Source organism: Fistularia commersonii, chromosome 20 (genome assembly GCF_037954325.1).
Source record: "Fistularia commersonii isolate RoL2024-O1a breed Wild chromosome 20, RoL_Fcom_v1.0, whole genome shotgun sequence".
NCBI lineage: Eukaryota > Metazoa > Chordata > Actinopteri > Syngnathiformes > Fistulariidae > Fistularia > Fistularia commersonii.
This window is the reverse complement of record NC_141303.1, coordinates 13,014,218-13,026,952: the sequence shown is the minus strand read 5'-3', so window position 1 is coordinate 13,026,952 and position 12,735 is coordinate 13,014,218. Positions and strand designations below refer to the sequence as shown.

At 37.4% G+C, this 12,735-nt stretch overlaps 1 protein-coding gene across 5 annotated transcripts in view; it reads left to right on the top strand.

Annotated features, from left to right (window-relative positions):
- ryr3 (ryanodine receptor 3) overlaps positions 1-12,735 on the top strand; it is a 110,805-nt gene that overhangs the window by 27,214 nt on the left and 70,856 nt on the right. For all 5 annotated transcript variants that reach the window (XM_086167503.1, XM_086167501.1, XM_086167502.1 and 2 more), the window contains 10 exons: positions 156-234; positions 514-626; positions 3,832-3,931; positions 4,237-4,330; positions 5,723-5,797; positions 6,518-6,674; positions 8,235-8,399; positions 9,524-9,645; positions 9,783-9,963; positions 10,331-10,466. In XM_086167503.1, the coding sequence (XP_086023629.1) occupies positions 156-234; positions 514-626; positions 3,832-3,931; positions 4,237-4,330; positions 5,723-5,797; positions 6,518-6,674; positions 8,235-8,399; positions 9,524-9,645; positions 9,783-9,963; positions 10,331-10,466 (1,222 nt within the window). The remainder of the gene's footprint in view (positions 1-155; positions 235-513; positions 627-3,831; positions 3,932-4,236; positions 4,331-5,722; positions 5,798-6,517; positions 6,675-8,234; positions 8,400-9,523; positions 9,646-9,782; positions 9,964-10,330; positions 10,467-12,735) is intronic.

Below are 12,735 nucleotides of genomic sequence, written 5' to 3'. Positions count from 1 at the left end.
TGAGTCTGAGCTATCTGCATTACACTGAAATACATTTTTGGTAAAAATCGCATAGAATTGGAATTGGTCTAGAATTTATTTACTAGCTAGAACTTACAATATCAACAATGTGCAACAACCTCAAAACATTAATAAATATCTAATTCCTTTCACAGTACCTAACCTGTTTGAAGACATCAAGATCCCTTACTGACAAGTTGTCATTTGATGTTGGACTACAAGAAGATTCAATCGGTAAAGTAAAACAAAACAAAATCCAGTTTGTTAATTTTCCCTTCACTTTTTTCCGGTGTTCAGAAGAAATACCATTTGCTTCCGGGTTAAACCGTTAACCCTTGTGTGGTGTTAGGGGTCTGTGAGACCCGGTTTCACTTTTGTGTTCGTGTGTTTGTGTGTGTGTGTGTGTGTGTGCCCACAGACGCGAACACCACACAAGGGTTAAATAAAAGAACATATCAATCAATGAAGTTGTACTACAACTGGTTTAATGATGTTGCATCTTTGTGTTTAAAGGGGAGGCATGCTGGTGGACCATACATCCTGCATCAAAGCAGAGATCTGAGGGAGAAAAAGTCCGCATCGGAGATGACCTGATTCTTGTCAGCGTTTCAACAGAGAGATATCTGGTTTGTCAGACATAAGATCCTTTTACTGTTATTTTTAACTGCGAGGAAAGGTTGGGGGCTGAGGTCCTGGGCATAAGCTTCAGATGTTGAACACAAACCTGTTAAAACCTCTATAATTAATTTTGAAAGAATTCAACCTCTCATCTCTAACCGTTTGATGTTTTCAGTCTGTGGTCCCGCTCAAATCATTTGGCCTATTTCAATAATCTTTTCATTTAATGTCCAGGTAAGCTCAAAGAATAATTCAGACATTATGGGATAATTTGAACACATCACTCCAGTGCTAGCCTCTTTTCACTGGCTTTCTGTTCAAGTCAAAGCAGACTTGAAACTGTTACTTCCCACCTATCAAATAGTCAATGGCATTGCACCCTCATATAATTCTGATTTGGTGAAGGCACGTGTTCCTGGAAAACGCGAAGGTTGCTGATTTCATTCGGCAGGGGACAGTTCAGTGTGGACTTTACACATTCATCCCGTACCTGGTGGGTTTCCTCTGAGTTCTCTGGCTTTCTCTCGCAGTCCAAAAACATGCAGTAGGTTAATTGGTGCTTCCAACCCCTTTGAGTCCCTCACTGCAGGATAGGCAGAATAAATGAATTGGAATTGTGTCTTTTTGTTCATGTGCATCCTATTGTTAACCCTTCTCACTTGTACAGCACTTGGAAATGGAAAGTGCTGTATAAGATATATGCATTATTGTCATTTTTATAAATTGTCATCATATTCAATTACGTTACTTTGTATATAATACCGTAAATTGATTAGTAAAAATGCCAAACATGTGTCTGTAGTTCAGAAAATAACCAAAGGCCATCAGCTTATAAACTGTAGACATAATACTGTTCATACTTCACATGCATTCAACAATAATATACATACATAATACTCAATAATATGACACACAAACACCAATTACGGTATGAGTATAAAGAATGATTTTTACGAGTTCAGAACTGAGCTAATAAAGTTGTTAGTGTCAAAAAAAGCCTAAAAGGACTATTGAAAAGCAGAATTATGCTCACTAAATATTTTCTTTGTTCAATTCGGTGTAGTACAGAATATACATTTTGCAGCCTTTTAAACATCATTATTTCATAACGTGGTTCCCGTAATTTCCAGACTATAAGCCACTACTTTTTTCACACACTTTGAACAGTGTAGCTTATGCAGTGATGTGACAAATTTATGGATTTTTGGGGGCTAATGAGCTTCATGCAGCCAAAACATTTAGCCTCGTCACATCGGACCAATGAAATTATCATGAAATCCTGAGGCCGTTCAATTCCAATACTGAAAAAGACGACTTTAGTGGTTTAAGTGCGCAGAAGGAAGACGAATATAGCAATCAGCTGGAGTAGGACAAAGCAGGGATAGAAAATGGATGGATGGACTTTTACTTGTGTTATTTATTATTAATCTTTTTCATAAGCCGTGTTACAGGCACTGTTGGGAAAAAAGCATTTCCAGTACATATTTGTGGATGTTACTGGTATGGATTTAATTAAGAGTTAAAAAAAAAATGTTTCCGTGTAGATATCACATGTTACAATGTGGACACTTGCAGCTAATAGACAAGTGCCACCTATATATGTACACAGATTTATTTATTTATTTGTTTGTTTATTTATTTATTTATTCATTTATTTATTTTTAGCCGTGTGGCTTATATTCAGGCATGCTCAATAGTCCAGAAAATACCATAATTGTTCCGATTTTGATCATGTAGTTCTGTCCCGATGGCTGTTACTTTAAAGGTGTGGTTATAGTTCACATATTTAAAATCAGGGGTATTGACTAAAGAGAACATTTAGATATAACAGCTAGATCTTAAGCTTACACACTTGCAGATTGTGTGATGCTGTTTTACAGGATGCTAAACTGCCTTATTACATCAGCAGACTTCCACTTCCTTTCTCAGGGCTAGATAAGATATTCACTCATGAATATTAACAGGTTTTCAGACACAGATACTGGGTGCATTCGATAAATTCTAATACTGAGGGAAAACTCTATTGTCTCCTTTAGTCCATTGAATTTTTTTTTTTTTCTGCACAAAATTTAGGATTTGTTGCTCTGCTGTTTTGGGTTTTCTTATTGCTCTGCCAAATGTTTTCATGTTGAAACAAAGTATTCTCCTTCATGCCATTCAAGAGGATTGAATTAAAGCTTTCCCTGTGCTATGCAAAAGGACTTTGTCCTTTTAAACACTCAAATATGGCTATTTTTTCAAAATAAGTTTATGGAAAGAGTCCAATTTTGGTTGAAGTTGTGGCAGAGATATAGATGCTTGACCTGTATTAATGTATGCTGTTTGCTCAGTAAAAAGTGGGGACAGGGAAATGTGATGAGGAGAAGCTAGCGAAAGAAATCACAAAAGTGAGGGAGAGCAGATAAACATCACTGTGTAATTTATAGCATACTATGCATTTTGCAAGTACATATGATTAAACATAGAGCCAATAAATAGTTATATAGATTACACGGTGGTTGTTTTTTTTCAGTTTATTATTTTTTCTCGAGAAAATCTATGTGATGTTTTTATAGTTTTGCTTCACCACCCATTAGCTCCACTGAGAATGTTGCTGGTAGCTACGCTATTATAAATCACCCACTGACTTTTGAATCCTTCCTGTGGAGAAATAGGAGGTGCTCTGCTGGAAGGAGTTATTGTACATTGACATTGCTACGCTGGGAAACACTGATGCAGCAGCATTTTTGTCTGAAGTGGAACAACAGTGTTTGGCAGCTATAAAGGAGAGACACAGTTCTTTTCCTGTTTCTTGTCCAAATACCAGGATTGGTACATCATCATTCCATGCGCAGTTTCTCAGTGTTTTCCTCCTACTAACACATCTACAGGACTGTCTCAGAAAATTAGGATATTGTGATAAAGTTCTTTATCTTCTGTAATGCAATTAAAAAAACAAAAATTACTTTTTCATGATATTCTAAAATTTTGAGATTTTTGAGTTTTCTTAAGATGTAATCAGCATAATCAGCAATATTAAAATAATAAAGGGCTTGCAATTTTTCAGTTGATTTGTAATGAATCCAGAATGTATGACATTTTTGTTTTTTTAATTGCATTACAGAAGATAAAGAACTTTATCACAATATTCTAATTTTCGGAGACAGTCCTGTACTTTTTGTAGTCCCCACCTCTCTTGTTTAAAGCACTGTGTAACCAGATGGTTTCTTGCAGCACCTCTCCATCTCCAATGGTAACATCCAGGTGGATGCATCCTTCATGCAAACCCTTTGGAACGTCCAGCCTACCTGCTCATCAAGCAACATGGCCGTCGGCAAGTTAATAACATTGAAATATTTCCTTGTGTTTTGGCCTTTTTCTGCCATTACAATTTCTGATCTATCAGAGCATCCTTTAATAATAGTATTACATGATCAATTATGAGTAAAATTTGGTCTTTTGAATGTAAAAAAATTGTAACCTTACAGGAACAAAAATAAGTCCTATGTGATTTGACGTGTTTCTCATGCTGTATTTCAACAATACTCTCATTTATTTTATTTTGTTCTAATTGAAAACTGGAACAATAGCTTTGGGAAACAGATTTCAGAGGTCTTTTTTTTCGTTTCCTCTTAATAGGGTATTTGATTGGTGGTCACGTGATGCGCCTTTGTCATGGACATGATGAGAGCTTGACCATCCCTGGAGCAGACAAGAATGAGGAGGAGCAGAGGTTTGTATAGTTGCTGCTTTGCTTGCTTCCTTATTACATCACCTTTGAATTGTCAAGTACTTTTTTCAAAGGCTAATGACAAGACATGCAAAGGAAACCTTGCTTAGTCAATGATCACAGATATTCTTTGCGGCTGTCAATGTAATGGCCATTTTATAAAATGAAATGTTGATGGGAATGCTGCATCTGGAAAGGATTTATGCATGCTACAATTTTAGAGCATGTTTATTGCATATTGCCTGTGGAGGTTCTCAAGTCATTGCGGGTCATGGTGAAGTCTTGCCAAAATCTTTTTCTCGTGACCACTGGACTTCTTTTCTTCGGTGAAACATCCTCAAGTGAAGAAATTCAAGTCTGGTTGCTGTAATAAGAAGATTTTGATAAGAATTTATTGTGAAATGTTTTAGCAAGGGGCATTAAAGCGACAAATTATACCTTCTACATGTGCAGTGGAAACAGCGGCCTCTGCTGTCACATTCTGTGATTACGTATTATTGGATTTTTTTTTCATATTTTTTGTATTTTTTTCATGCTCTGTCATAACTAATAGGTCCTCCTGGTTCCAATATACTGAAGCAGCTGTAGAGACTATGGATGCGAGCAATACATAAATCACTTTAATCAGAGTCAGAATCTGGTCGGAAGCGTCACAAGTTTTAAAACATCTCATCCTTCATAGAGACAAGTCTGAGTTTTTTTTTTTTTTTTTTACTGTAGTTGTTCTAAATGCAGAATAGGAAAGGGTTGTTGTAAAAGAAGGATGCATCACAGGCTCACCACATGGCAAAACCTGATAAAATAGCTACAGATACAATTTGTAGATTTTAAGATGCTCACTCTTAGTCACTTAGTCGCTGTCTTTATGACTCTGAGGGACTCTAAACCCAGGGTTGAACCTGGGTTTTCATTTGAATGGCCTATGTGATGACTTTTAGAATAACGATCTGTTATATTCTTTTTTGCGTGGGAATTTTCTGTGAAATTATCAACTGCTGCAACAATATAACATATCCATCCTTTCATGACCTAAGGGTTTTTTTAATTTTATTTTTTGTTTTGTGTTTCTTTGTCTTTATTTGAATTCAAGAAGTGGTTGATAGAAGCTTTCCAAGCAATGCAAATAAAGCACATTAGTATTGGCCAGTTGTAATGCATATTCAACCAAAGTGATGGCACAACATCACTCCTCCTCCTTTAACCTTGGTTCTCCAGTCCAAAAAGCTTGCACACCTTGTGCTTTGTTCATCACTGTATTCCTTTCCACAGGTCACATATTACTGGATATATATTTTCTTGGCAGAGATCATTATTATCCAACATGTACAAATAAAGGGACTCTTTAGATCATATCAATGTTACTGTGACTTGAAGTCTCTTTCTCTTTGTCCCCAGGATAGTCAACTATGAGGCTGGAAAAGGAGCATCAAAGGCCCGCTCACTGTGGAGAATAGAGCCTCTTAGGATCAGGTGGGACAAGACATGAATATGCACAAATGTAGGAATTAATAGAATTAAGTCTGCAAAGTAAACAGAAACCCCCAATACTGTATACTCAGACTCACACAAAGGGGTATTATTTGAGAAAGCTATCTTCACAAAAATTTCAAAAACGTTTCTATATTTGTACTCAGCTGTCCTCTCATCTGAGATGTCATTCCTAATTTGTAGTCCTGGGGTAGCTGGTATAGCTTATGATAAATATAATGTTTCTCTAAATATGTGACACATTGGTTGTGAAGTCAACCAATGTGAATTGAACTGATTCGAATTGAAGGCAGGTGGACCTGGTTGTAGTAACATACATACATGTATTCTATGAAAAACTACAGCCAACTACTTACTGGCATTTACGATGTGCAAAGTGAAAATCCTTGTAGACACATAGTAAAAAGTTGATTGAAATATAGTATTCAGAAAATACATTTTAAAAAAAGTAGGAAGTCTTGATATTTGACACGGCTTTCAGGGAACCTTTTGTGTCATGACTGCATTTCACCAAATAACCTAGAAATGAAGAGGTTGCAACTTATCACCATGGAGCTGTATGTGAACTTGCTAAAAGGATTTGCTAAAAGGGGGATGTAGAGTGACCCCTCTGTTGTTGTGTCGTAAACAACTCGTTCCTAATTTCGGTAAAACTGAAGAAATGCAATGTCGTGCTAAGCGTAACATATTTTCTGTTTGCAGCTGGAGTGGTAGCCACATTCGCTGGGGTCAGGCCTTCCGATTACGCCACCTCTCTACCGGCCATTACTTGGGCCTGAAGGAAGACCGCGGACTTGTCCTGCAGGACAGGGAGAAATCTGACACCAAGACCACTGCTTTTTGCTTCAGGGTCTCAAAGGTCAGTGGCTCCCATTCTATATTTTGATACTCTACTCATAAAGGTTGACTTACCTCATTTTAAGTCCAATAGCCCTGATTGCCAAGACAAAATTATTTCTGCAATTTATGTTCTTTTCAAGTTATATTGAATTTTGATGCCTACATTTTACAGTTGGCACATCATTATTCAAGGATTAATTTGACTTCATTATGCGTTATTTTATCATTTTTCACACAGCCCTTTTTAAACATTTGAGATTTACAAAGTTTTGTAGAAATGTACAGCGCCAACATTTGTTCTGGTGACAGAGCTGAGTTAAACTGTCTTCCCCCAACTACATAATCAGATATTTTCAGGATAAGTCTTTAAGCTCACAAGGAGTGCATCATTTGTCTCACTTAATTGACCTTTTCAGAGAATCTGAAAAGACATTAAGCTAACTGCTTTCATTTTCACTTAGGAGGCCAAGATAAGTGTGTCAACATTGAATTTTATCACTGGATATACAAGAACAGAATACGAATCGCAGGGGATAAACTGCAAAAGTCCCTTTTTCCTTGCTTCTTCCTGTTAGCCATACCTGATTATCTTTATCTAAACCATCTTGAATTGTCACTCAATCTAACGGTGTCCTGTATTAGCAGCATTTTATGATACTGAAAATTAATCAGTGAAGCAAACCCATGGTTTGGTGGAAACACAAAAACATGCATTTTGATCACTCAAAATGGGTAAATTGAGTTTTGATCAAGCTTTTATTTATGGCTATTCACATACCCACTACATAGGTTTTCCCTCTGCAGTCAGATCTCTTATACAGTTAAAGCAGTTTAGCCTCTATTTCCATACTTCAAAGCTTTCAATGCTGCACAAATGATAACATTAGCTGTCATCCCTAAGGATGTACTTCAGATTTGTAAAAATCTGAGTAAATATAAACATGAATGAATCAGTGTGTCTTTTAAGTATTCACTTCGCATTCTCATGTGCTGGACCAGCTGCAATCCTGTCAACCAAACAGCACATTGCTTGAAGTCACCTTCACAGAGCTACGTTGTGTTTCTCTAGATGCCCTTTAATCTACAATACGTGCTGTGTAAAATCCTCTAGAGCCCTGTTATTTTTTTTATAGCCTTACACTTCTGACAAGACTGCAGTTGCCCTCAGAGTAATCATTGCCACCCCAGGAACAACAGGCTCAGTTGGATAACTGAGGACACATGCTTCTGTGGAAAAATAATTGTAGTCTCATTTTCTCTCTGTTCTTGCTGTCCTCCTCTTCTCAGCACCACCTAATATCAGTCAGCTCCTGTATCTAGACAGGTCACCGCTTTTCTGTGTTGAACATTAGAATTAATATGTTCCCCACTTCTTGCTGTCGACTGCAATCAGCCGCATCATTCCATCTTTGCTGAGGCAGAAATGTAGCAAGGCTAATGAGGCTAGTAGTGACATCAGCCCATTTCGATGTACCTTCCCGTGGCTGCCAATTTAATTACCATCTGTTGACAATAAATCTGATTTTCTCATATTTCTATGTCTGTGTGCATTCATGTTCACCCCCCAACATTAAAACAGGAAAAGGGCGATTCTGGCCCAAAGAGGGACATTGATGGCATGGGTGTGCCAGAGATCAAGTATGGAGACTCCGTCTGCTTCATCATGCACATGGCAACAGGACTCTGGCTGTCTTACCAAGCACCTGATGCCAAATCATCTCGCCTTGGACCCCTGAAAAGAAGGGTAAATATATTTAACACAATAATTCGAAACCTTAAAGAACTTACATTGGAGGAAGGGATTTTCTGAAATTGCCACAAATGTTACATATAAATTTCACAAAGGTATAATAAGTGATCAAATCTCTGGTAAGCGATAATTCCATTGACTGGATTGCGATTTTGATGGATAACAATCAGAACATGGCAGATCTATTTATAATGAAAAGGTTTTTGGTTTTGCTTAGAATAAAATATCCTCATGTATTCAAAATAAACAAATGCATTTCTATAGCAGTATTAATTGTTAGGCTCTGCTGTTACCTTGAGCATTTGAGTTTTTGGGTAAATCGTGATGTTTTATCAAAACCCATTCATCATGATTGCAGGAGAAACTTCCTGATAAAGATATCAGTAACTGCTCCATTTTACCATGTTACATATATGTAACTGGATATGCTTATCTCTGGTCATTCATGGTCTACATGATCATGAAGGCCAGCATTTGTCCATCCCCATTAGCTTGATGGCCATGCACATGGCACCTAATCAAAATGTGAATTTTTTAGCTATTTTGACATTCCCACCAACCAAGGAAAACAATTATAGGAATTTACAGCATCTTCAGCCATTGCCTTGCCAGGTTTGAAAACCCTGTTCATTCCTACCAGCACCTGACACAAACACTTTGAATAGCTGTGGTATCAGACCATGAAGAAAGCATTTTAGTTGAGACGATTAGGTTTAGGTTGACTGAGGTGATGATGTTCATCTTTGGGCATACGTCCAAGGACATCAGACCGCATCGCTTTCTGGTGCCACACAGTCCCTCAAGCTTTGGCGGCCTGCCGGTGCACCTGACACGCGGTCAATGGTCATTTTACACCTCACGTCCTGCTCATTTTTAGTTATCTTTAATCAGCCTTACTCTTATAGCTTCCATTTTTGTATAAAAGTATCACAATTGCTTGGATCGGATTATTTTCATAATATTTCATAGTGGCTATTTGTATATGTTTATCACCCAACTTATTATTCACATATTTCATGAGCCTGACTGAAGGAAAGAAATTCATATTTGTCATGAAATTGTTTATGGCATTGCAGCCTCACAGGCTAAAGAAAATATGACTTTGTTTTGTCTGCCAGGCCTGCCTGCATTCTGAGGGTCACATGGATGATGGGCTGACCCTCCAGCGCTGTCAGCATGAAGAATCTCGAGCCGCTCGCATTATCCGCAACACCACGTTCCTTTTCTCCAACTTTATAAAGTAATATCATAGACTTTTTCTCTTGTCTTTCACCTACATCCTGACAGAGCAGCAACATAGAGATAATTGTCACTGGATATATGAGGAAGGTTCAAATCCTTTTTTGGGTCTCTTGATGCCTCTTACTTCCACTGCAGGGCTTTGGACAGCATAGCAGAGGCAGAGTCTACAGCAGTGGCAGAGTATGTGGAAGAAGTCCTTCAGACACTGAATGACCTGATCGAGTACTTCAAGCAGCCTGACTCTGAACTGGAGCATGAGGAAAAACAATGTCTCCTTCGCTCGCTCATCAAACGTCAAGACCTCTTCAAAGAAGAGGTGAAATGCACAAATTGGAACTCAAATAGATTATATTAGAATGTACTCACCGAAAAACATTCATAGTTTATGATGACTTAACTTTTGCTTGCACTTTCATTATAGAAATGATTGTTTTGTTCCAAAACCATAGAATGAGGTCATTCACATCATTCATACAGATTTGTTTTTATCATGAGCACCATTTCAAAATTTTAGGCTTTAAGTAATCAAAATGCACTGATAACATTATATGATCTGTAAACAGCTACTTTTTTACTCTTATACAGCCAATAACAAAACAGGAATCTAGGTGTGGTTTTTAAAGTTTCAGATATTTTTATTGTGATTAGGTTCATTCATAGCAGTGGTGTTATATCATTCTCAGGGCATGCTAACGCTCCTCTCTAAATGCATCGACCGCATGAACGTGTATAACAGTGCTGCTCACTTTGGCGAGATTGCCGGGGAAGAAGCAGGTGCAGCATGGAAAGATATACTCAACCTCCTCTATGAGCTCTTGGGTAAGTGATGGATCACATGAAATATCTACCTATCATCTGTCAGTGCTGTCAGTTGTTGACCCTGATTGAACATAGAATATTTATCTTCTTCACATTTCTTTTTCCCTACTCCTCTGCCTTTCACTCTTTCTTTTACCTCTGCCACCCAAAATGCCATATTTCCCAAAAGTCAATGAGAAACTGCTGCCAAATAATGGTGCCGCTTCTATAGACCCTCATAAGTCATGAATAATAAAAAATCCCTGGAAAAGTTTATTTTGGGCAACTTTTGATTGTAATATGTTTTGCTGTCATCTCAACCTTTTCACCTTGGATGCCCTCATTACCCACTCAGCATGGTGTCACACAAGTACATATTACATATACACACACACTCATGTTTAAAATACACAAATAAACACCAGTCTCTTTCACCAAGAGGTCATACCCAAGGATTGGTCCCTGCAGGGAAGCAAGTTTGGCATGATTAATTGTGCAGCAGTCTTGTTCATCCTGACCTTTATTACCCTTTTCTCCTTGCTAAGTAGAATCTGATGCTCTAATGTGGAGGAATGATGTTTTTGATGCAAGTTATTTATCCAGGCTGTGAATGTTACCTACTTGGTAAGGGCGTGTTCATTATAAATCCCTGCAAATAAGTAAGCAATTGCTCACCTAATGAAAGAAAAAAAGAAAATGCCATGCACTAAAAAGGGAGAATGTTTTTGTGGAGGTAATTTATATTGTTTTGTTAGGTACATATACTCAAATACGGACTGCCCTACTCAATCCAAGCTAGACTTGTATAATGTCATACCAGTACATCGGCCTTACAGCCAGTTATTGTTCTCATAAAAAGTGTGAGATGTTTTAGTTTTGCCTCTTATTTTTTAATTCAGTTTTTATTCAGTTGTCCTGGCTTGAACTAGATGAGAATGTTCTGGTTGGGAGTGAGTTCTGGATTCATGGAGGGCCAAAACCACATCTCTTGGAATGGAAGGGCTAGTACTGGATTTTAATATGAGGAAATTCAACAATGTTATTGAAAATTAAAATGCCGGTATTGTGTTTTATTTTGGGTGCTCTGTAAACACTGAGAACATATTGGAGTGCGTCATAATCCTAACGTATATATATTTAAAATTCTTATATAAAGAGAACAAAACGTCTTTGGATTATTTTATAATACATTGTAGATACAAAGCTGTGTCTTTAATTCATTTATTGCCATGCATACCCTTACTCACCATGGTAAATATATATATATATATATATATATATATATAGTGGATTCCTCAGTGTTTAGTTAAATAATCACTGTTGAAAATAAAAACTCAGGATACCATCTCATCTATATTTTCTTTGAAGGTCTCTGTCTATGTGTGTAAGTCTACGTCTCTCTCTCTCTGTCTTTTTCTCTCCCTTTCTTTGGCAATGTCTTTTTCAGTCTCTCTCTGATCTTGTCTTTTTATGTGTGTGTGTGTGTGTGTGTGTGTGTGTGTGTGTGTGTGTGTGTGTGTGTGTTTATGTGTACGTGTATATGTATGTGTATAAGTTAATGCATCTGTCAATCTCACACACACCATTGCACCCTTCATGGTGCTGCCCTTGTGTAGCCTCCATGGTGTGGTGCATTTTGAACAAAAGCCTGCATGTCAATGCAAAATTATATACCATAAGAAACCACCAATGTGTTTTTTGGTAAAAAACAAACACACAGACGTTGCATTGTATCGCATTCATTTTCAGACTGGTGTCTCTGAAACGTAACTATGAAGAATGAGCAAAGTAATTGGCACATTTTTTATTGTCAACCCTGTGACAGAGAAAGAGCAAGAGGAATGGCCCTTGAATTTAAATGACAATTTAATTCCTGGCCTAACAATAGATTCACATATTCAACCATGTAATTTCAATTAGAAAGGCGAAACAATTTCAGTTGGGAATTTTTTCAGTTGATTTAAACATATGTGTAGCGATATTGGACAATCGAAAGAAATTCCAAAACAATAGAGGGCAAACGTAAGTAATAACAAAATACTAACTCAGTAAACGGGAGACAATAAAGCCTTTAAGTTATCATTTGTGTGTCTGTCGATGTTTTAAGCCATGTTTATATTACAAGCATCAGAAAGTGATCTAGAGCATAGCTTCATTTCGAAGGGGGTCAAAAGGACGCATGACCGATACATCTTTAGTTTGGTAAAGATGGCACTGATGGCACTGGCATCACTAATTTGGAAATAAGTTGAAGCAGGGGGCAGAAGACCAGTGCTAAATAAGCTAAATA